This window comes from Acinonyx jubatus, chromosome E2 (genome assembly GCF_027475565.1).
Source record: "Acinonyx jubatus isolate Ajub_Pintada_27869175 chromosome E2, VMU_Ajub_asm_v1.0, whole genome shotgun sequence".
Classification (NCBI taxonomy): Eukaryota; Metazoa; Chordata; class Mammalia; order Carnivora; family Felidae; genus Acinonyx; species Acinonyx jubatus.
The window spans coordinates 1,715,194-1,735,927 of record NC_069396.1 but is presented as its reverse complement, the minus strand read 5'-3'; the positions used below and the strand labels follow the sequence as shown (position 1 = coordinate 1,735,927).

At 61.0% G+C, this 20,734-nt stretch overlaps 1 protein-coding gene across 9 annotated transcripts in view; it reads left to right on the top strand.

Annotated features, from left to right (window-relative positions):
• BANP (BTG3 associated nuclear protein) overlaps nt 1-20,734 on the top strand; it is a 249,276-nt gene that overhangs the window by 120,131 nt on the left and 108,411 nt on the right. The window contains exon 13 of one of the 9 annotated variants that reach the window (XM_053210469.1): nt 13,698-13,802. The exons of the other annotated variants lie outside the window; for them this stretch is intronic. Coding sequence (XP_053066444.1) covers nt 13,698-13,787 — 90 coding nt within the window. The 3' untranslated portion in view covers nt 13,788-13,802. Of the gene's footprint in view, nt 1-13,697; nt 13,803-20,734 lie in introns of those variants that run through there. 9 annotated transcript variants of the gene reach the window in all.

Sequence of the window (20,734 nt, the reverse complement as noted above, 5' to 3'; positions counted from 1 at the left end):
TTTGCAGAGATGATGTTACAGGTGAAGAAAATGGCAAGAATTGCAGCTTCACAGGCAAAACTATTGAAAGCAGGGAGAGAAGTTTAGCAAGGTTGCTGGCCGCGTGCCCAACGTACAAGAATTGATTCTTACTACCAGGAACAATCAATAACGATCACTTGCTTATTGATTTATTTATTTATATTTTTTACTTTAAGGCTGAAGTGAGAGAGCTGAAGGGGCAGAGACAGAGGGACAGAGGTCAGATCCAAGAGGTGGGGCTCAGACCCTCAGACCTCGAGATCGTGACCTGAGCTGAAATCCGAGTGGGAAGCTTAACCGACTGGGCCCCCCAGGGATCCCCTGACGACTTACTTGTCACAGGGTTTCGGACACTTAAGTTATGTGGAAACTAACAAAAGGTAAGTAACAGGAAACTAAAGTACTCTTGGAGGAAACCTAAGAGATGTAGGTGTTTGGCACGTCTGTGGATTGATTAGAAGCTTCAAGGTGTCCTTTCTTCCCTAAATGGTGGATCACTGCAATTCCAGCTGAACTCGAAACGGGGACTCTTGTGTAAATTGACAAGCTTGTTCGAGAAGGTATTTGAAAATGCAAAGGGCCAAGAAGACTGTCCTAAGGACTGAACAACTCTGAAGGGCGGTGTGGCGTTACCCTGAGCATGGGATCGGGCTCCTGGAGGCAGAGCCATCCGAGGCACCACGCAGCCCAGAGGAGGGGCAGTGTTGTCCACGGGCGGTGTCCGGGTCAGTCGGATCCCCACAGGGCAGCGATCGGGGACCCCCTTCGCAGCATACACAGAAACCAGTGGCGGGAGCGGGACACACGTAGAGGACCGGCACGAAACTTCCGGCAGGCAAACGATGGTGCTCTCTGCACGACCCTGGAGCTCCAGAGGTGTCTGTCACCAGATGTGGAAGTTCCGCGTGCAACGGCCGTGCCCGGCAGCGGGGGCCTCTGGTTCATCCAAAGGCGCCGGTAGAGAAGGGGCAGGTGTTGTCCGTGTTTTTAGCCCACAAAGGACACGGGCTCAGGGTCCGCGAGGTCGTGAGGTTCCCTGTTATCCGAAGGTGAACAGACAGACCCGTGTCTAAAGGGACCAGACAGGTGGAGGAGGGAAGCCATGGTGATGATTTCTGGAGACGAGGGTAGAAGTGCCCGTCGCTCTTTGCTGACGAATTATTTAACGAGCAGTGAATTTTTGTCACGCGACAGATGCTTTGAAAACCCACAAGTGACCACTAAACATCTGAAAAAGTGCTCGATCTCACTGGTCCGATCCAAGCCACCACGAGACACCTCAGGGTCGCTAAGATGTAAAAGACTGGCGGGATCGATGGCCGTGAGCTCCGGCCTGTGCACGGTGACGTGTGCAAGGTGGGAGTCCGTGTGGGGCCTAGCGCCCTGCGGTCCAGCAGTTCGCGTGAGCCCGGCAGTGCAGTGGGAACGCCTGGAGGCCTAAAGGCTGAGGCCAGCAGGTGGCCCGGGAGCCGGCGTGGTGTGGGACAGGCAGGCCGGCCGCTGGCATTAGAAGCCCCCAGGGAGGAAGGGGTCGTGGTGGCGGGCGAGCCTGGCCTCGCCGTGGTCCTTGATCTGGGTGCGTCGCCGTGTGAAGACGACGCCCTCGGGTCGCTCTTCAATTTAAAAGGTCAGTTTTTAGGTAAAACACGCGAAAGACAGAAGTTTGCCACCAGGAGACGTTTTAAAGAAGTTTTCGAGACCATCCTTTTGGCAAAGGGAGCGCGATCCCAGACAGAAGATCCTGGGGCACAGGCCAGTGCAGACGCGTGAGCAGTCGGAGAAGCCCCACGAACAAGACGGCGTCTGCGGGCCTAGAAGGAAAACGAAGGGAGCATTCGGAGGAATGGAGGAAGCAGAGAGTTTGGGTTTGGGTCCATCAGGCTGTAGCTCTTCATCCACTAAAAGCCTAGAAAGCGCGTGTAGCCTCCAAACTAATGGGGGGGTGGCCTGAAGGGTGTGTCGATCAAGAGCACAGCCTGGTCTAACCTCAGAATGTCACCCAGTGTAACTCAGCACGTGAACAGACTGGAGGAGAAGGACGAGAGCGTCTCCACGGAAGCGGCTCTTGATAAAGTTCATTCAGAAGGTTAAAGGGGATTGTCAGCGTTCTAGAAATGAAAGGGAACCCCTTAACCCGATCAAGGGTTTCCACAAACAAGGGACGGCGGATGGCGCGCCGCACACGTACCCGGACTCGGGAGCGCGGCGAGGGCGCCGGGCCTCACCTGGGCTGGGTGGGAGGGGAGGGCCCGCGGGGCAGGAACTCAGCATTCGCCGCTGCTCTGCCCGGTCTGGGATCTGTGATGTTGGTGTCGCTTTTCTCGAGGAGGTCCCACAAAACCTGGATCTGCCCCTTACCGGGTCACCAGCTCCCGGACTTCTGGGAGCCGGTGGCCGAGGGACACAGAGGGAAGGGCGGCGGCCGTGGGACTGGAATGTGGGCAGTGGGCCCGGTTTTCAGCTCACTTCCTGGGCAGCGTCCCTGGGACCCGCTGGCCCGGCCTGTCACGGGAAACCACCCGGAGGCCGGCCCACAGGCCTGATCCGGCTTACACGTCCCCCCTGTGGCTCCGCCCACGTCCAGCCCAGCCCCGTGCTGGCCAGCCAGGCCGTCAGGAGGTGGTGAGCCTCGGGTCTGGCCCCTTGCCCCTGGCCGCTGGCCCCGTTCCCCGCAAGGACCTCCCTGTGTGACGGACGGCACAGGGGCCCCCGATCCTCGGCCAGGCCGAGGGGGCGTGGGCCGGGCCTCTCTGTGGATCCCAGGCTCTCTCCGCCTGCCCCGGGAAGAGGCATACCTCTCAGCGAGGGCCTCATGCTGGCCGGTGGGCCTGGGGCAGCTCCGGGAATCCCCCCGAGCCAGACCCGGCTTGCTTATCACGGCTAAGCTGCTCCGTCTTCCTCGCTGGCTCCCTCCAGCCCTTGCCGGGTCTGCCACTGGTGGGCGTTCAAGAATGATCTCAGCGCCGTGGGTGTAGCTGACTTCAGGCCTGTGGCCGCTGACGACAAGGAAAGCCTGTGCTTGCTCTGTTTGGAGTCTGTCACAGACTCACAGATGTATCTCTTGTGTCCTTCGTAAAGTTTGCTTTACCCTCGCGCCTCTCTGGGCAGCCGGACCGGGGCCCCGGAGGCCCGGGGGACTGCCCGAACGCTCCCAGCCCTGCCTCGGCCCTCTCTCCTCCCACTCAGCCGCGGGGCCGGGGGCGTCATTTCGTCCGTGAGCATGGGTGCCAGGGCCTTGCGGGCTGACGGGGGACAAAGGTGGGTCACAGGAGGACCCCGTGGTTCTCAGCCAGGGGTGTTCTGACCCCCCCATGGGACGATGGCCAACATCTGAAGACATTTTTGGTTATAGCGGGGGGAAGGGAGTGACACTGGCGTCTGGTGGGTAGAGGCGCGATCCAGGACCTGTGGGCACTTGGCGTGAGGAGGGACAGGGAGGCTGGGAATCGGGGGAGGGAGGAAGAAGAAGGAGAGAAGACACCAAAGGCCCCCACTTCCCCAGCGAGGCCAGGTGTCCCTCAGAGCATGGCTGACTTCTTGTCCCCGTGCCGTCCCTTCCTTTCCTTGTCTGGACTTAGGGCAGCAGCAGGGGCGCTGTGAGGGCAGGAGGGGGAGGGGATGCCTTGGCCCAAGGGGGGTCCGGCCTTGCCGTCTGCCTGCTCTGGAGGAGCGGACGCTGGACGGGCTTCTGTGGATGCTCAGGGTGCAAGGGGCACACCTGTTCCTCGGGCCTTTGCTCAGGCCCATGCCCTGGGGACTTCTTCACTGGCCTACCCCCGGGACGGCCTGGTGGTCCTACAGACTGGGCCGTCCTGTGGGCCGAGGCCCTGGGCAGCAGAGCACGTGTGGGAGGTGGGGGGTGGGGGGGCTCAGCTCAGATGAGGGGAGGCCGGGGACAGACTGGCAGAGCGGAGGGTGTGGACGGCCAGCCCCGTACCCAGGGGCGACGCTGGCCCAGAAGGTGGAGGGGGACGCGCGGACACCCCGGGCCGGCGCGGCAGGTCCCACAAAGGCAAGGGAGCGGCCCGCGACCGCGGCCGCCTGCCGTGCGGGGCAGTGGCAGAAGTGGGCTGTCGTGACCCGCACCTTAGTGCGAGGGCTCGGCTCCCGCAAACTCGGACCTGCTCCCGCAAGGCCCGGCATGCTGTCCGAACGTAAAACGGCACCCCCGTAGTCCATCTGAGCCCCATCCCAGTCGGGCCAGAGAGCAGAGGGCCCATCCGTCCAACCGTGCCCTGTCTCAGGCGGTCACATCCGTCTCCTTCGGTCCACGCGGGTCTCCGCTTGGCTGCGGTGCTCGGCTGTGTTGTAGGATCTGTATTGTCCCCTGGAGAGGAGATCCCTGTGGGGCGGGAACAGCAGCAGCCGAGGCTGTGCCTCTTGGGGGGCCCTTTGGGGGAGGGGGCAGAATTTCACTCAAGTCCATTACTGGCCATGGGAACATGAACTGTTTAATACAGTGTTTGCCAGGGCCCTCCACTGCAAATTATTCTTATCTTCTCTGTTATACGAAGTATTTTGCACAAAAATATTTTAAAACTGTGTAAACATTTCGTGCTTCCTTAAACTTCCACTTCTTTGCCCGTTCATTTATCTGAGTTTGAGCTCATGAACTACATTTTTTTTTTAACCCAGAGAATTATCTCTTACTCTCGGTGAGCCCTGCCAAGCTGGCTCCCGAGCACGGTGACGGCCCCGGGGCTCCTGGACGGCGTCCTGGCTGCCTGGTGTGTCAGAGTTTTGCAGGAGCGCCTGGCGTTTCCCTGCCCGACTGCAGCCTTTCATCTCTGTAGGGAGTCCTGGTCACTTTTAGCGGAAGATGGTACTTAGAAACCAAGATCTGGGTGCTGCGGGTGCTCACGACCCTGGCACTGGGGCATCACTGCTCCCTGCCGTGTGTGTGTGTGTGTGTGTGTGTGTGTGTGTGTGTGTGTGTCCGTCCGTCCGTGCAGACATACCCATTCGCTCAACACACGGATACACATTTATCTGCTGCTGAATTTCCCTGGTCGGCCAACTGCCAGCTTCCTCCCTTTGTCGAGCGGTCTGCATTTTCGCTTCCTTGGTGCACAGAACTCTCTGCTCGATCCTTGCTAAGATTCTGTGGCCGGTGGGAGGCATCTCTCCCGAGCCTGTCATTGGACAGATGGGGCGGCCACGGCCCACCAGGAAATCTGGACCGATGGCAGAACTCAGGAATTGTCACCGAGGCTCTCTGGACAGGTTTCGGAAAGAGCTGCCGGCGTCTCCTGTGTGCTTCGTAAGAGCAAAAAGCATACAGGCCGTCTGTGTCCAAGGTGATTCTGTGGACCGTGGCTCGGGGCATCCGCCGCGGACCTCTGGATGCCGGCTGGAGGTCGGGGGCAGCGGGCGATGGTGGGAGGGAGTTCCCCAGCCTAAAGCGCGGAGAGGCGAGAGGAGAGGGTGTTGTAGCAGGATAGCGGGTTTGGCTCCAGGGCCGTGTCCGAGGGCGGCTGGGACTTCGTGTTTTCTGAGGTCATGAAGGAGCCCCTGGCTCTTGAGGCCACAGGACAGCTCTGCTTCATGCCCTGGCCCCTGGGCCGGTGGAGCCTTCCACTCGTTGGACTTTCTGTGGAGCAGGGAGAGGGGCAGAGAGAAGCGAGTTCAGCCTGAACCCTCGGTAATCCAGTGTTCACGTGCCCTCTCTCTGCCGTAGGCAAGGCGCTCTGTCTTCCCCACCTGGAGGCGGTTAATTGGAAGGAAAATCATGCCCGCTTGTGCCGTACTTCCTTTGTCAGGGCACGGGGCCAGTCCCCCGGGCCAAGCCAGCCCTCACCTGGAGGTTGCCACCCTCATTTGCTGATCTGCCTGCTCTGGCCCGTAGGACCCCAGCCCCTTCTTTGTCCCGGGTTCGGCTGCGGAATGGCCTGGCTGGGGTCAAAAGCACGGAAGGAAGGTTCTCAGGAGGCTCAGACACAGGGGCAGCATTAAATCCCCAAACTCCTGGCTGACCGGGGCTTTCTCCCATCCCGCAAGGCTGAACAGCTCCTGGGGCCGAGCCACGAGGGGCCACCGGCCACGGGGGTCCTTGCCACTGAACACCTTGCCTTGAAAGGAAACGTGCTCCCTGCTGTAGGAGCAAGAGAACGTGGGAGGGAATGTTGGCCAGTGACACGGGGGGTGCTTGGAATTCAGGAAGGGGGTTCTGACTGGTACCGTGTGTCATTAGGACAGGCCGTCAGCCTTCACTCCAGCCTCCAGGTTACTGGCTGATTCTCCCCATCTTCCTGCATGGATGGCTCAGCCCTCGCGTGTCCAGACCTCTCTTCCCCCTGATGTCCTTTCTCAACCTGAGCTTCGTGGCTCCTTGTGCCTCCTGGGTAAGGAGTCCCCCAGTTAAATTCTGCCACATTGACTGGCATTTCTTTTCTTGGTCTGAAAACACCATTTCAAGGATCAAAATGACCTTATGTTTTGCAGTGGTCATGGGAGACTAAAATCCAATGAATTGTCCATTTTGGTGAAACGTGTAGCATCTTAATTATAGCACAATAAAGCTGTGATTTTTTTTTAAAGGGCCTTACCATTCTAATTAAGTGAGTTAATCATAGCAGCATAACTCTCTGCTCTGGCATTTCATCGTTCTCTTAATTCCTTTGGCCTTCCCATAAATTTGGTCTTCCAATAAATGGGTGTAGAAGGGAGGTCAGACGCCATCATCATCTCTTTGCGTGACAGTCCCAGTCCCAGATAGGGAGTGGTAGGGCTCAGACAACCCATAGATTTTGACCTGGGCTCTTCCCGTGTGCTCGCCATCAGTTGACGTTCTATGATTTCACACTGGTCACCATCCTGGTCTAATCGGGTCGTTTTCAGACTGATTAGTCTGAGTCTCTTGACCTTTTCATTGTTTTTCTCTGAACGTCTTTTTTGTTTTTAATTTTTTAACGTTTATTTATTTTTTGAGAGAGACAGAGACAGAGCAGGAGCCGGGGAGGGGCACAGAGAGGGGGAGACAGAATCCGAAACAGGCCCCAGGCTCTGAGCTGTCAGCACAGAGCCTGACGTGGGGCTCGAACTCACAGACCATGAGATCGTGACCTGAGCCAAAGTCGGACGCCCAACTGACTGAGCCACCCCGGCGCCTCTCTCTGAACCTCTTTCATTTAGACCTGTCTCTAGGACAACACTGTGGTGGTCAGCCTCCAAGATGACCCCACCGATCCGTGCCTCTTGTATTCATTATCTTCCCACCTGGGATCAGGGCTGCTTCAAGTGACCGGTGGAATATGGCGGGGCTGACAGAGTTGACCTCTGAGGCTGAGCTGTAAAAAGTATTGCAGCTTTATCTTGCAGCCCCATGGAGAGGCCACTTGGAGAGACACTGAGTTCTGTGGTCACCAGCACCAACTTGCCAGCCGTGTGATGCAGCCACCTCGGAAGAGATCCTCGCGGCCATACCTTCAGATGAGACTGCAGCCCCAGCCAACCTGAGTCCACAGCTGCACAAGACCCCAAGCAAGAATGCCCGATAAAGCCCTTTCCAGACAAGGGGGTCCCAGTTACACGGCGAGCAGCCATGTTGCCTGCAGCAATATGGAAAATAAACCACCTGATGGGCTGAGCGATGGAGCGAGATTTGTGAGGGAGCTCGGAGGGCAGCTTGTCCCAGTAGCTCGTAATGAAAGGCGTGAGGGGAGAGAGAAGCCCCCCACAGACGGCTGTTAGATATCCAGGAGACTCCTTCCTTGATTGGAAATCTGTTTCTCATTCATGGTGGCAAACAGTGCTAAAAATAAGAAATGGGAGGCGTGTGGACCATTTGGGGATTCAGGACAGACTGTAGGGCCAGCCTCCGAGGTGGCCTCAACGATCCGCTCCTCGTGGTGTTCATGCCCTGTGCCGGCCCCTCGCACGGCGAGCCTGGGCCGGGTCCACATGAGCAGTGTATTACAGTGGAAGTGAGCACAGCGCTCCTCCTTGACATGAGATTATAAATGCCTTGCGGCTCCTGCCTCTGTCTGCTGGGGAAGCCAGCCGCCATGCCGTGAGGACCCTCCCACGGGCATGTGGGGAGGAGCTGAGGCCCCCAGCTGGAGCCAGCCAGCTTGCTAGCCAGCGAGGGGCCCCGGTCCAGCCTTCAGATGAGACCACAGGGCATAGCCCAGGTGAAAACTGCCCAGCCCACAGAAAGGGAGAGAGAGAGCAAGTGATTTTGCTGTTCAAAGCCACCAGTTTTGGGGTGGTTTGCCACACAGCACGAGGTTACCGAAACAAGCACCGCACACGCACAGGCTACAGATGAGCGGATGCGCCATAGTTTTGGACGAGGGACAGATAAAATCCTCCTTTTTTTCCTCCCTGAGACCCTCGTCAAGATCCTGGAGTCAGTGCTCCCTGCCCAGCATCCCTGATCTGCTGTGGGGTTTCAACTCCCCCGGTCCTGGAGCATCCACGGTAGTGTGCAGGTCCGTGAGGAGGTCTGTTGGACAAGCCAGGCCACCTGCCACCTTCACTGACAACAGCCAGTCTCGCAAGTTTACCCCTCAGGAGGCTGGTCTCTGGTTCTCGATGTGTCCCCGAAGTTGGGCGTGCTGTCAGCAGCACGTGCGTCCCGCGTCTGCCTCACGAAAGAAAACGCCTTGTCTGAAATGCCTGCGTCAGAATTGGAGGTAAACCAGCTGCGCTCGAATGGCCGGGGAGCTCGAAGGCCGTGGCCCTGCCCCTGCCCCGAGACTCCGGTTCGGTCCTCCGGAGCGCACCCCGGCACCAGGAGGTCCGGAACCCGCCCGGAAGTAAAACGTAGACTCCAACAAGTACAGGCCGTCCACAGTCTTAGGAAATTGTTCTGGAAACGGTGGTCTGACCTGAAACGGTTTACGCTTAGTCGCATTCGCTGCAGGAAGGTCTGTCGCTGCAGGTAGGCCCTCCCTACCTAAAAAGGACGCCCAGCGTGGCTTTTTAGGTAGGGAGGGCCACAGAGCCCACAGCTGACGGGCTGTGTCAACAACCGCCCAGGCTCCACCTGCCACAAACCTCCCGTCACGAAGGGAAGCAAGTCTCGCAGCCTGGAGCTCCCTCGCGTGGTGGGTGCTCACGGAGCACTCAGAGAAGGGCTTGGCCCTGCATTGGTCGGGGCCCTACCAGACCAGGGGGAACCGGGGGGAGCGTTCACACACGTCAGAGGTGGACCTTGAGGCTTGGGCTCACGGAGTCCGCCGCGCAGCAGGAAACAGTCGGCCACAGTCCAGGGTGAACTTCTTCCGCAGGAAATCGCTCTCCTCTCAGTGTCCTTCAGCCCAGGGTGTGAGGCCCCCCCCACATCTCAGAGGGCACCCTCCTTTACCTGGAGCTCAGCCACGCGTGCCAGGCACCTTCCCAGCGACACCCAGATGCGAGAGTGACTCAGCACCTGGGGGGACCGCCAGCCCCGACACCGAGAAACTTCCTCGCTCAGCTGTGTGCCCGTTGTGCCCGTTGCTGTGTGCGCCCGGGCTGTGCCGGGAGCTGCCTCTCACTTGCAGCAGAGTCCCCAGCGCTCGGGGGACCCCTGGCACGCGGGACGCTTTCAGAAGTGTTTGTTGAATCGTGATCTGTGCGTCCATGTCGTCATGGTGATGTGCACGCCGATGTGCCCGTCGGACGCTGATGACGGGGACGCCCAGGGCGGCTGTGACGTGACTCGTGAGGCCCTTGCACCGAAGAGCGCTGTCCAGACGAGCCCTGAAAGGGAGACATCGGTGAAACCCACGTCTTTCCCGCAGATCCCGTGGGGTGGGGTCTCTTAGCCTGCAGGGTGGCTCCGGGCTTTGGTGTAAGATAGGTGCAAGCCCCAGCCCTGCCACCTGCTAGCTGCGCGACTTGGGCAAGTCACTGGGCCCTCTGAGCCTCGCTGGTCCCACCCAGAAGTCTGGCAGGCAGCACCGGACCCGGGCAGGGGAAGGCTCTGGGGGCGGGAGGCGGGGTCGACACTCTTATTTTTAGAGACCTGTTTCCTGATTATAAAAAGCCAAGCACCCTGATCGTGGGCAACCTCAAACATCCCGAAAAGCAGGAGGAGGAGGGGGAAGCCCACCTACAACTCTGCCATCCGGACACGCCCAGCACTGAAGTCGTGGGGTGCCTTGGGTTCAGGGTCTCCCTGTGCGTTCCTTTCCCCCCAGCCCACCGCAGGGTCAAGATTCAACGCCTCAGACATCAGGTGAGGACGCGCTAGAAATTCTGACCTCTGTCTCCACGCACGGGTCCTGTTTCTAGGTCCCATTCCACTGGTTCCGGACACAATTACTTACATCTACACACGGGTTCAGGGAAAATCCCTGCAAAGGCGGAAGGCCGTTAGCCATGCCCGTGAGCTGCTGGCCCACCCGCGTCCAGACTCTTCTTAATTTACCGCCCCCCACTTGGGGGCGTCGAGGTTCTGATTAGTTGGCATCTGTGGAAAGCATTTTCTGGATCTTGGACCTCCTCTGGAGAGGAGGTGCCGTAGAATGACCTCCATCAAAGGTGAACGGCATTTTCAAGGCTGCAGGCACACATCAGCCAATTGGTGGGTCACACGTGAAGAGTGCACGGGCCTGGCCACGGCCTGCGTGAGCCCCAGCAGCGGGACCAGGCGAAGTTGGAACCTGTCTGGACTTCCACGCGTGTCGCACGTACTCCTGATCGTGCAGTCCTGAACCTCATCCCCACGAGAGAGGGACCAGTAGCGTCTGAATTTTGCCAGGCTCAGAGACGGTTAGCAACTTGCTTTAACTGGCCCAGCCAGGTGGTGGTCAAGTCAGGGTGTGATCCCTATGTGCTGCTGCCTCCTGGGGCCATACGGTGTGCTTGCTGAGGGGCCTCGCCCCTTCCCTCCACGTGGGGCCACAGAGGCTCTCTGGAAGAGGCCGCAGAGAGGTACCTCCGTGGGCTGGAACTCAGGTGTCAGCTGAGTTCTGCCATCAGAAATGAGAACCAAGGTTGGGAATGTGTCCTTTCGGTCTCCCGGTCAAATGGCTACCGAGGGTCCTTTCTGATGGCATGGTAGTCAGGAAGAAGGAGACTGGAGACCCCAGGGACCCTTTGGAGGGTTGTGTGAGCCCTGTGTGACCGGGGGACATACTAGTGACAGCCTTGCTTGGTCCCTGTGGCTGGACAGGAATAAGGACGTGAGCACATGTGTGAGCGTGCGTGTCATGAGAGCCATGTGTAAGCATGCGTGTGCGAGTGTGCCTGGGGCCTCTGGGGGGCTGGGAGTCCTCTGCGGGGCTACTGTCCCCCAAGAGGTCAGTCCTGTCACCTCTTTCCACCTCTTGTGTGGAATCTGCATCTGGTGCATGGAAGGAGCTCACAGCAACTTCAGGGGTAAACTATGGTCACGTTATGCTCCCATGACTCAGTTTCCCTGGTAGCTGAGAGCCGAGGATGCCTTGGTAAGCGGACAGATCAGGCAACTCTGGGGCTGCAGGATGTGTAGGCTCAGAGGAGAGACTGGCTTTCGTGTTTGGTGACCCTTGCCTGCACTGGGCACGTAAATAGCTCCCACCAAGTTCATTGGTCAGTGGGTGCCGTTGACATCTTGCAGACGTGGACATGGGGGCTCACGAGGGAACATGACCGGCTGAGCGTCCACAGAGAATTAGGAGGGGCCGGAATCCAGCCCGTCCTGCTTCTCCCAGTGCCCACCGCCCTCCCTGAGCCTGGGGGTGCATCTGAGCCGCTAAACTGTCCTACAGAAAGCCCCAGAAAGGAGCCCAACAAAGGGCAGCCCCCTGAGACCCGCGGGCTGGTGACCCCCAGGGAGGACGCCTCCTGAATCCCCTGTCAGCAGGTGTCCCCCCGCCACGCTGCTGAGGAAGCAGTCCAGAGGGTTAAGAAAACCAGCAGCCTCGCAAAGAAGCATCTTCCGGCGTCTTCCCCACATGTTCCAGCTTATGGTGGGGAAAGCAAGGGGGGGGAGCTCAGTGGAGACCAGGGCTGGTCCGTGGCCCCTGAGTGCAGCCAGTTTGTGCCCCTGCACACGCAGGGATGACGTTCTCCGGGTCCCTCCCGACCGGGCAAAGGCAGGGTTAAGTGCGTGGAGGGAGTGGGAATCCCGGCTGCCTGGGGCTTGAAGCTCCCCAGCCGAGCGGAGGCCGAGCAGAGAGAAGCAGAGTCCGCCGCCCCGCGGCCGCCGCAGGCACCTGGGCCGGCGCCGTCCCCGAGAACACGAGGATAGCTGCCCCGCCACACGCCACACGCCGGGACACGCAGCAGCCACGGCACTGCCGCCTCCAGGGTAAGTGCAGGCTCCCCGCGCCCGCGCCGGTCCGGGCACCGGCCCTGGCGCTGGCTGACGGGGGTGTCGGAAGTCTGGTGCTTTCCTTAGGAGTTCGGATGTGACGCTGACGGGGCCGCCTGTGTTTTTGTTGCTGTTGTTAATGCATTCACACTCGCAACCGAATCCTGGGAACAAATGCCATCTGGGGACGTCTTTAAGGCAGAGCAGAGCGTTGTGTTTTCCTTTTGAAAATTCCGAGCCTGGACCGAATGTGAGCTCAAGGGCAGATCACTTGCTGGGAGTGGAGACCGCCTGCAGCCCTTGATCCGAGGCCTTCGGGGCGCCCCCTTCGCGAAGGGTGCCTGCTGGATGCCTGCGTCGTCGTTTCCTCTCTGAGAGCCGTCCGTCCATGGCGACGGCCTTCTCTCTCAAGGCAGCCGGTTCAGACGTGCTCCGGACAAACCCGATTAGCTGTCCTTTCTGCTAAATGTGCGTCTCGTTACGGCTTCCCTGACTAAGCGAGGAGGCAGGACCGGTCGCCCCGACCAGCCAGGAGCAGAAGTGGGACTTCCCGCTTGCGGTCACGCGGCCCGTCCGAAGCCCGCTCCGGTGACGACAGGCCACTGTCCTGCGCTCCTGAGCGCCGGTCTCCACCCCGGCACAGGCCTCTCTCTCCCCACACTCCCGGACTTGTTTCCCAGTATAAAGCCGGGCAGTGACCGGGAATGACAGTCACAGTTTCTGCACCGAAACGTCCTGAGACCCCCTGAGAAGGTCCCTCTGCCACACGCAGACTCGACCCAGACCCCCATTGCGCGGGGTTTGCTGTGGCTTCTTCTGGGCTCGGCCTCTGTGGCCAGAAGGATGGCGGCCCGGGTTGTTGACGAGTCCCCGGAGGGAACCGGATGACAGATAGGAAGGGACGTGGATGAGGCTCTGAAGGTCCAGGTCTCCCCGGGTGTCACCGCGCTTTGTGTAGAAGTCGTGGGATGCCGGGCGTCGGCGATTCCTCGCGCCTTCCGCGTCCTGAGCTGTAAGGGGAGGCAGGTGGAGGCAGCTTGGGCCGGATTCCCCGCCCCAGTCGGATGGTGGGAGCACGGGGCTTCCTCATCGATGTGTCCCTGCTGGTGGTCGGGCGTCCGGATTGGGAAATGCCCCCGTCAGTGATCACAGCCGTCTTCCTGGAATCGGACTCTGCGGAGAGAGAACTTCCAGACCCGGAGCTCAGCGCGGGCTGAGCAGACAGAAGCGAGGGGCTGGCGCCAGAGACCGGCGCCCCGCCCCCCACTCCTAACACATTAGCTGCCGGGTCCGTTTGCTTCCACGTCCACCCTCTGGGACCCTGTCCCCTTGGTTTCGTCCTGCGGCACGCACCTTGTGGCTGCGACCCCCAAAGGGGGGGCGGCCGGGTTCTGGGCAGACGTACCTTTTCGTGGTTTTGATTTTTCTCGAAATGGTGTCCCGGTGTCCACAGGCGCCCCAGAAGCGGGACTGGCTTTTCTGCGGCTCCCCGCTCCGAGCCCCAGGCGTCTCCAACCCAACACATGCAAGAGTCTTCAGGTAGGAAGAAGCCATCACTGCAGCCGCCGGGGTCCGTGGTTATGGGTGGGTTGTCCCAATGCCCCCCCCCCCCCCCCCCGGCAGCTGGTGTCCTTCCTTCTGCCGTGTGGTCCAAGCGGCTGAGCTCTTCCCTGAGAACTGCCTCGCAGGGGGCTCCTTGCTGGGTGCTCCCCGGGAGTGTGGGGCTCCAGCCCCCAAGCCCCCCCTACGCAGTGCCAGGGGCCATCGTGGGTGGGGGTGGGGCATCTGGTCCCCTCTTTCCTGCAGCAAAAATGCTCTCACCGTGTGGGGTGAGGGGCAGGAGCACCACCCTCACTGAGCCCCGCGCCCTGGCTCCTGCGTCTGGGAATCGCCAGGCCTGCTCCCCAGGAACTGGGTTTACCGCATCTTTGGGCCTCACGAGAGCCCCCCCAAAGCACAGTGGCGTGAGGTCTCTTAACACCCTCCCCTTTCTGGTCACAAAAATTGGGCCTCAGGGTGGTTAAGACCCTCGCTGAGGCCCCCTGGCCCGGAAGTTCCTAGCCGGCCGCGAGCCTGGCCGTCCCATCGTGAGGCCTTCTGCCTCCCAGATGCCACCTGAGAGTCCCCGGTGGGTTCGTTGAGATACACAGGGCGCTCGCTGAAAGGGCACAACCCCGCAGTCTCTGGCGTATCTGCAGAGCTGTGCAGCCCTCCCCACTGTCCGTTTTCGAACTTCTTCATCAGGGCGGGCAAGCCCGTGCCCCTGAGCAGCGGCCCCTCCCCAGCCTGGCAGCCCCTCGCCCAGGGCCTCACAGGTGGCCGCCTGTGTCCTCCAGGCCCGCCCCCGTTGTAGCGTGTGTGTCCCCGCGAGGTCTTGGCCCGCCCCGCAGGGCCTCGGAGCCTTCGGAAGACCGACCGGCTCTCTGTGCGGCGACCAGATGCCTCTGCGCCGCTCACGCCCTCCCTGCACAGGCGCAGACGGTCGCGGCCTGGCCACGAGCGCGCATGCCCCGGCCGTTCCCACCCCAACGGTCCAACCACTCATACGTTCACACAAGTTTGACCGCTGAAAGGGTAAGGGGCCCCCATAACACCCGCGGCGCTTTCACGGGATCCGGGGGGGTGGGGGTGCATTTGCCAGCAGACGTGATCTCAGGCAGGACTGGGAAGCAAGTGTCACTTCAGACGGGTGAGGCGTCCAGGGCCTGACGTGCTGTGTGGTAAAGGGTTCCGCAGCCCCAGCTGGAGTTTCCGCGATTGATTGCCGATGCCTGCCTTGGACGGGGGAGGGGGTTGCCAGGACGTGTGCTGGGCGGTGGCGGGTGCACGTGTGTTTAGAGGGGAGCAGTCGCCAGATCTCAGACGCCAGGGCCAGGGCACATGCAGAAGGCGGGGGCTCACGCCAGCCCGTGTGTGTGTGTGTGTGTGTGTGTGTGTGTGTGTGTGTGGACAGAAGGACACGTCCCCAGCCCAGCCTCGCTGGCCAGGCCACGTCTCAGGCAGGCGGAGTTGGGCGCGGGCCCGGCGAGCTGGTTCCAGGGAGTCCGTGCGGAAGTCACTTCCCAGCTCAGCCACCTCTGAGTAATCGAGGATTTAAGATGTGCAATCTGCTGTCTGGCCACATCTGGTGGTACTCGGGCCAGCGCAAAGCGTTTCCTTTTGGCCGTTGAGTCCCCGCAGAGGGAGACGGCGTGGAAGGGCGCCAGCGTCCCGCCACTCGCCCCCAAGCCTCTGAAGTCAGTGCATTGCAGCGGAGTCACGAGCCCGGCCCGCGCCCCCGGCGTCCTGCCCCCGCGCCCCACTCGCTATTGACGCGCAGCCCTTGGCAGACGGGGCTCCCGCAGGAACGCCCTCCAGCAGACACGGAGTCCAGGGCGGTCAACCTCCCACAGAAGAGATTGGCTGCCTAACAGGGAAGAACCCCGTGTACTCTCTCGAGGGAGTAGGTATGTGGATTCACGCTGCCAGAGTTCCAGAACTTTCCCTCAGCGTCACCTTACGTATCTTCTTTGTTTGCAACCTCCCACCTAATTCTTCTCCTCTCAAAGGTCCTATTTCCCCTTAACAACCCATCCAGACAGCAGATGTAGCGGAGGGAGGAATGTTTGTTCCGCGTCTCCGTATCTGGGCTGACCAGAATCTCCGCTTCCCGGACGTCCTCAAGGTGTCAGCCACCATCTGTGGCCCCGACGGGGGTCTCCTCCTCTGCTGTGCAGCGTGTGGGCTGGCCCACGGCCCTGCCTGGTCCCGAAACACAGGCACTGAACCCGAGCTGGCCCTACCCACCAGGAGAGAGGGCACCGGCTGGGGTACTGCCCGTGCGGACCATCGCCGGGCCCACGGCAGGCACGTGTTCTGGGTGCTTCTGCCCCCCTGCACCCGTGAGGGCGGGTTAATGGCTTTCCTGTTTTCAGACACCACGACTGGTAAGCCAAAAATGGCCCCCCAATGGCGTCCTCATCCCAGTCCCCAGAACCCGCGGCCGTGTGGCTTCCCGAGGCAAAAGGACTTTGCAGGTGTGATCCTGTTCGGGCTCCGGAGACGGAGATGTTTTCGGGATCATCCAGGCTGGTGGGGCGTGGTCACGGGATCCTTACGAGAGGGAGGTGGGGGGAGCCTTGGCACAGACGGAGGAGGCCACGCGAGCACGGAGGCCGAGGCTGGGCCCCCGTGGCCACGCTTGGAGAACCCCCTCTGCTTCCTGCTTGGGCTGAGCTGGCAGTGCCTGCTCCCGCGCGGGGTCCCATCCACGGGCTGGGCGGGCCCCTCTGGGCTGTTGCCACGTGTCCCCGGCTGGTTCCGACGCAGGTGACTCGCAGGGTCTGCATTTAAGACCCACCGGCCGCGTCCTAAGTGAGCAGCTTCCCGTGCCAGCGGCGAGGGACCCGCCGGGTTTGCGCAGCCCTGGTGCCCGCCTCCTGCCCTTGGGCCCTGGGTTCCCTCCACACCACCAGCCCTTTGCTTCAGCGCCGGCGTCTTCTAGTGGGTGAGCTGTGGCTCCCACTTCAGAACTAGAGCGTGGCCTTTACAGTTTGTTTATTCTTAATCTCTGTGCCCAGCGTGGGGCTCGAGATCGAGAGTCGTGCGTCGCCCCAACCGGGCCGGCCGGGTACCCGGAGTGCGGCCTGCAAAACCCGCTCGTTTTAAAGTAGCTTCTCTGTCCGGGGGAGGGAAGGATTTGAAGCCAGCGGGTTTGGAGCAAGGCGGATCCCTCAGGGCAGACGCCGAGCTCGGCCTGCGCACGTGGCTCGGGACGGGCCCAGGTGAGGCAGGAAACGCCAGCGCCCGACGGCTCGGCCAGGTGCGGCCAAGTGGCGAGCGCGTGTCCGAGGCGGGTCTCCGTGCTGGCCTGGCTGCTGCCGCCGTGAGGCCCCAGGGCAGGTCTGAGGACGCAGAGAGACGCAGGAGAACAGGAGCATCCGGTCCCCACCCCGCTCGCCTCACAGATAGGTAAGCCAAGGCTCCGAGTGGATGGTTTGCTGGGGGGCACCGGCGTGGAGGCCTTAGCTCTGCAGGCCCCCCGGCTGGCGCCCTTCCCTCTGCACCTTCCCCGGCCCCGGGCCAGGCCCCGCGGCCCCGCCATTTCCATCAGAGCTGGTTCCCGCTCAGACGCCTGGCGCGGCCCAGGGTTCTCGGGGGTTGGCGGCCGCCCTGGGCCGAGGGGCAGGGGACTGGGCGTTAGGGACCCGCATTTGAAGCCCATTTCCTCGCTGTAACAGCGCACCTCTGAGCTTGTGCACGTTTCCCTTTTAAGGCCGTGCTTTCTTTGCAGAGCAGGGCGTCGTGGCCCGTGAGCAGTCTCTCCTCTGTCGTGTTCCGTGGCCCCGCACTGTAATGACGCTTCCCTTCTGTTCCGGCGTGCCCGCATCGCCGCTCTGACGCCTGCCGGGTGGGGGGCAGGTGGCTGGTGAAGGGGCAGTCGGGCTAAGGGAGTGGGAGCTCTTGGCTGTGGAAAGCCTACCGTGGAGTCTGCTGGGGAAGCTTACGGTTTCTCTGGATGGTGCGGGGAGCCCCTCCCCCACTGGTGCGAGCACAGTTCCCACGGAACTGAAAGGCTGTCCGGTGGGGGACGCCAGCCTCGGTGCCAGAACGCCGTGATGGGGGGCCCTGCGGCACAAAGGAAATGCCTTCCCCTGACGGCCGGCTAGGCCCAGCCCCCACTCAGCTGCCCTGGCAGGTCACAGTGGCCCCACCCGTAAGTGGGGAGAACAAAGTACACAACGTGCGTATGCCTCTCAGGACACAGGCCCTTCTCCGGGGGAGGCCAGGCTGGACGGGAGGAGGCGCGGCCGGAAAGGGCTTCCAGGCTTCAGGCTGTGTGGTGTTTCAGCGATCTGGGTTCGGGGGCACAAACGCAGAACCACGAAGAGCCTCTGTCCTGCTCTGGTAGAGGGATTTGTGTATGTGGGGCCCATGTGTGTCTCTCATAGGGATCCTAGGACATTGACACGACCCTCCTGACCTGGCGAGCGCATCTACTGAAGGGAAAAGCTCACACCTGGCTTGCCGAGGTCCCGCCCTCCAGCTGGGCCGGCACAGCCCGCATCAATTCCACGCGGCATCAATTCCACGCGGCGCTGCTGCGTCCTCGAGGCACCTGCGCCCATTCTACAGGCGGGGAACCCGAGTGCCAGGGTGCAAGGCCACGGGCCGGTGAGTGACAGATCCCGAGGGGAGGCCCGCATTGTTTGACCTGGAACCTCCCGGCTCGTTTTCCCTTCCCTCCTGAGCCAGACTGCCGCGTCCAGGGAGCGCCCCGGCCTCATCCACTCCAGCAGAGTGGGGAAGTAGGAGGAAGCGTGGCTGAAGCAGCCACTGTGTTTATTTCTGGCCGCTTAGATCACTTCTGCACCTCACTGTAGTTTCCAGTGTATTTACAATAAGTATACGTTATTTTCGTGATCAGAAAAAGTTATAGAAACCTTTAGGGGCACGAGCATAATGCGTGAAGTGTGTGAGTCCTGGCAGACGAAGCAGAGTTACTTCCCAAGAGCAGCTGGGGTCTACACCCCGGGCAGCCACACGTCCAGCCACCCTGCACGCCTTTCCTTTCTCACTTTAACCCTGATTTGTCTGCAGTGGCGTGGGCTCGGTTAAAAACACGTGTGGCTCCCTTGCAGTTAAGGCTGTGTCGATGAGAGGACAGTGAAATGTACCACGCGAGGCTCCCGGAGAAGCAGTGTGTTTCCTGTGTGGTGTGGACGGAGGGACAGGCGCACGGGTCGGTAGGACAGCACTCAAGGCCCCAAAATAGACCCGTGCAGACGCGCCCAGCTGATTCCTAATAAAGGCCAAAAGCCATTCCGTGGAGGGAAGGCAAGCTTTCCAACAGTGGGACATCGAGGGGTGGAAAGTGACCCTCCAGCTACCCTTACGCCTCATTCAAAAATGCGCACAAAACGGGTCAGGGATTAAATGTAAAGCGAAAAGCTATGAAACTTTAGAAGAAGGAATCACAGAAGACGTTCAGGATGGAAAGCCAGGCACAGAGTTCCTAGACTTGACGCTTAAAGCGTGTCCCGCTAAACGACCTTCAGAAACGTGCCGACGCCCGTAAAAGGGAGTCGCTCAGGATGAAGAAACTTTGATTCATTGACAGACTCCGTTACGAGTGGACGGAGCGGGAGCGAACGTTTGTCGAAACTAAACACACACCCGGCAATTACACTCTTGGGGCATCTGTCCCAGAGCAACGGAGGCCTGTCTCTGCACAGAGTGGACACAGATATTCGTGGCCTCTGTGTTCCTGACAGCAAAAGACTGGAAACAACTCCGGCGTTCTCCGTCATCATGGGATACGGGCGCACGCGGCCGGGAGAGAGCTGATCGCGCGTCCCCACTTCCTTCCCATCGGCGGTGACGGGGCGAGTGGGACTCGCCCGAGAAGGTCTTGGCCCTGCCGGACTTCCTTGGGGACTCTGTGCCTCCGAGTCTGGATGACAGACGCGTAACCTCTGAAGTTGTCGGTAATGACCGTGGGGGGGCGTGTTCTGAAGGCTCAGGCCTGTAGAGTGACGTGGCTGGGCGTTCCCGTCAGTGGGGCACGCTCGGTGGCTATTTACCTGTCGTGCACCGGACACAGAAGGGGGAAGCGAAGCACAGAGAGGTCACTTGCCCCAGGTCACCCAGCTAGCGAGCGGCAAAGCAGCGATTTCACCCCCGGCGCTCTGGTTCTCCACTCTGCCTCGGCCGGGGCCGGCTGCCACACCCCCGTCCTCAGAGGGGACGAGCTGGGTCACCAGCTCTAAAGGTGTCTCTCTGGCCTCTGGAGGGCGGGCGGTCACCCTGCTGGCGACGGTGAGGCTGTGTCCCCGCCTGTGGTGGCTTAGCCGCGGATTTCTCCACGGAGGCGGCTCCTTTTCCTCCCTGAGGGGGTCTTGGCCTGAGCCAGGCTTTCTGCCCACATCTGGCCCTGCTTCTCCATCCGGCCCTGGGGCAGCAGAATCCAGACGAGAGATGGGGCGTCTGGCCTGGGAAAATGCCCCTCAGCGGAGAGGGTGGTCCACGTGGGGCCCGGAGCCTGGCCTGAGGCCTGCTTTTGACGTTCTCTACTGTGTGGGCTCGGGGGAGCTCCTTAACCTCTCTGGGCCTTAATCTCCGACCCAGCAGGCTCCGACGGGCTGATTGGAGGTGAGCTCTGTTATCTCGGGCTCAGAGCCCTCTCTCCTCCGTGAGCATTGGTGAGCCTTTTGGAACAGCATCCTGTCGCCGTCAGTGGCCTCTCCCCGGCATTACGACTGCAATGCGAGGAGGAGGGAACACGGCGGCCCACGTTCTGTGCTACTCTCCCCAGGTTGGCCTGCCTTGTGCTGCTAGGTCTGTCTGGGGACAGGGGACTGCCCTGCGCACGCCGCCGGCCACCTTCCAGAAGGGCCGCAGAGAGCATTCTGCACCCAGGTGCGGCGTCCAGGAGATTTTCATTCCTGGGCCCGTGCCTCCCCGTGCAGCAGTGCTGTGGCATCCTCGCTGGATTGGAGGTTCCTGACCATC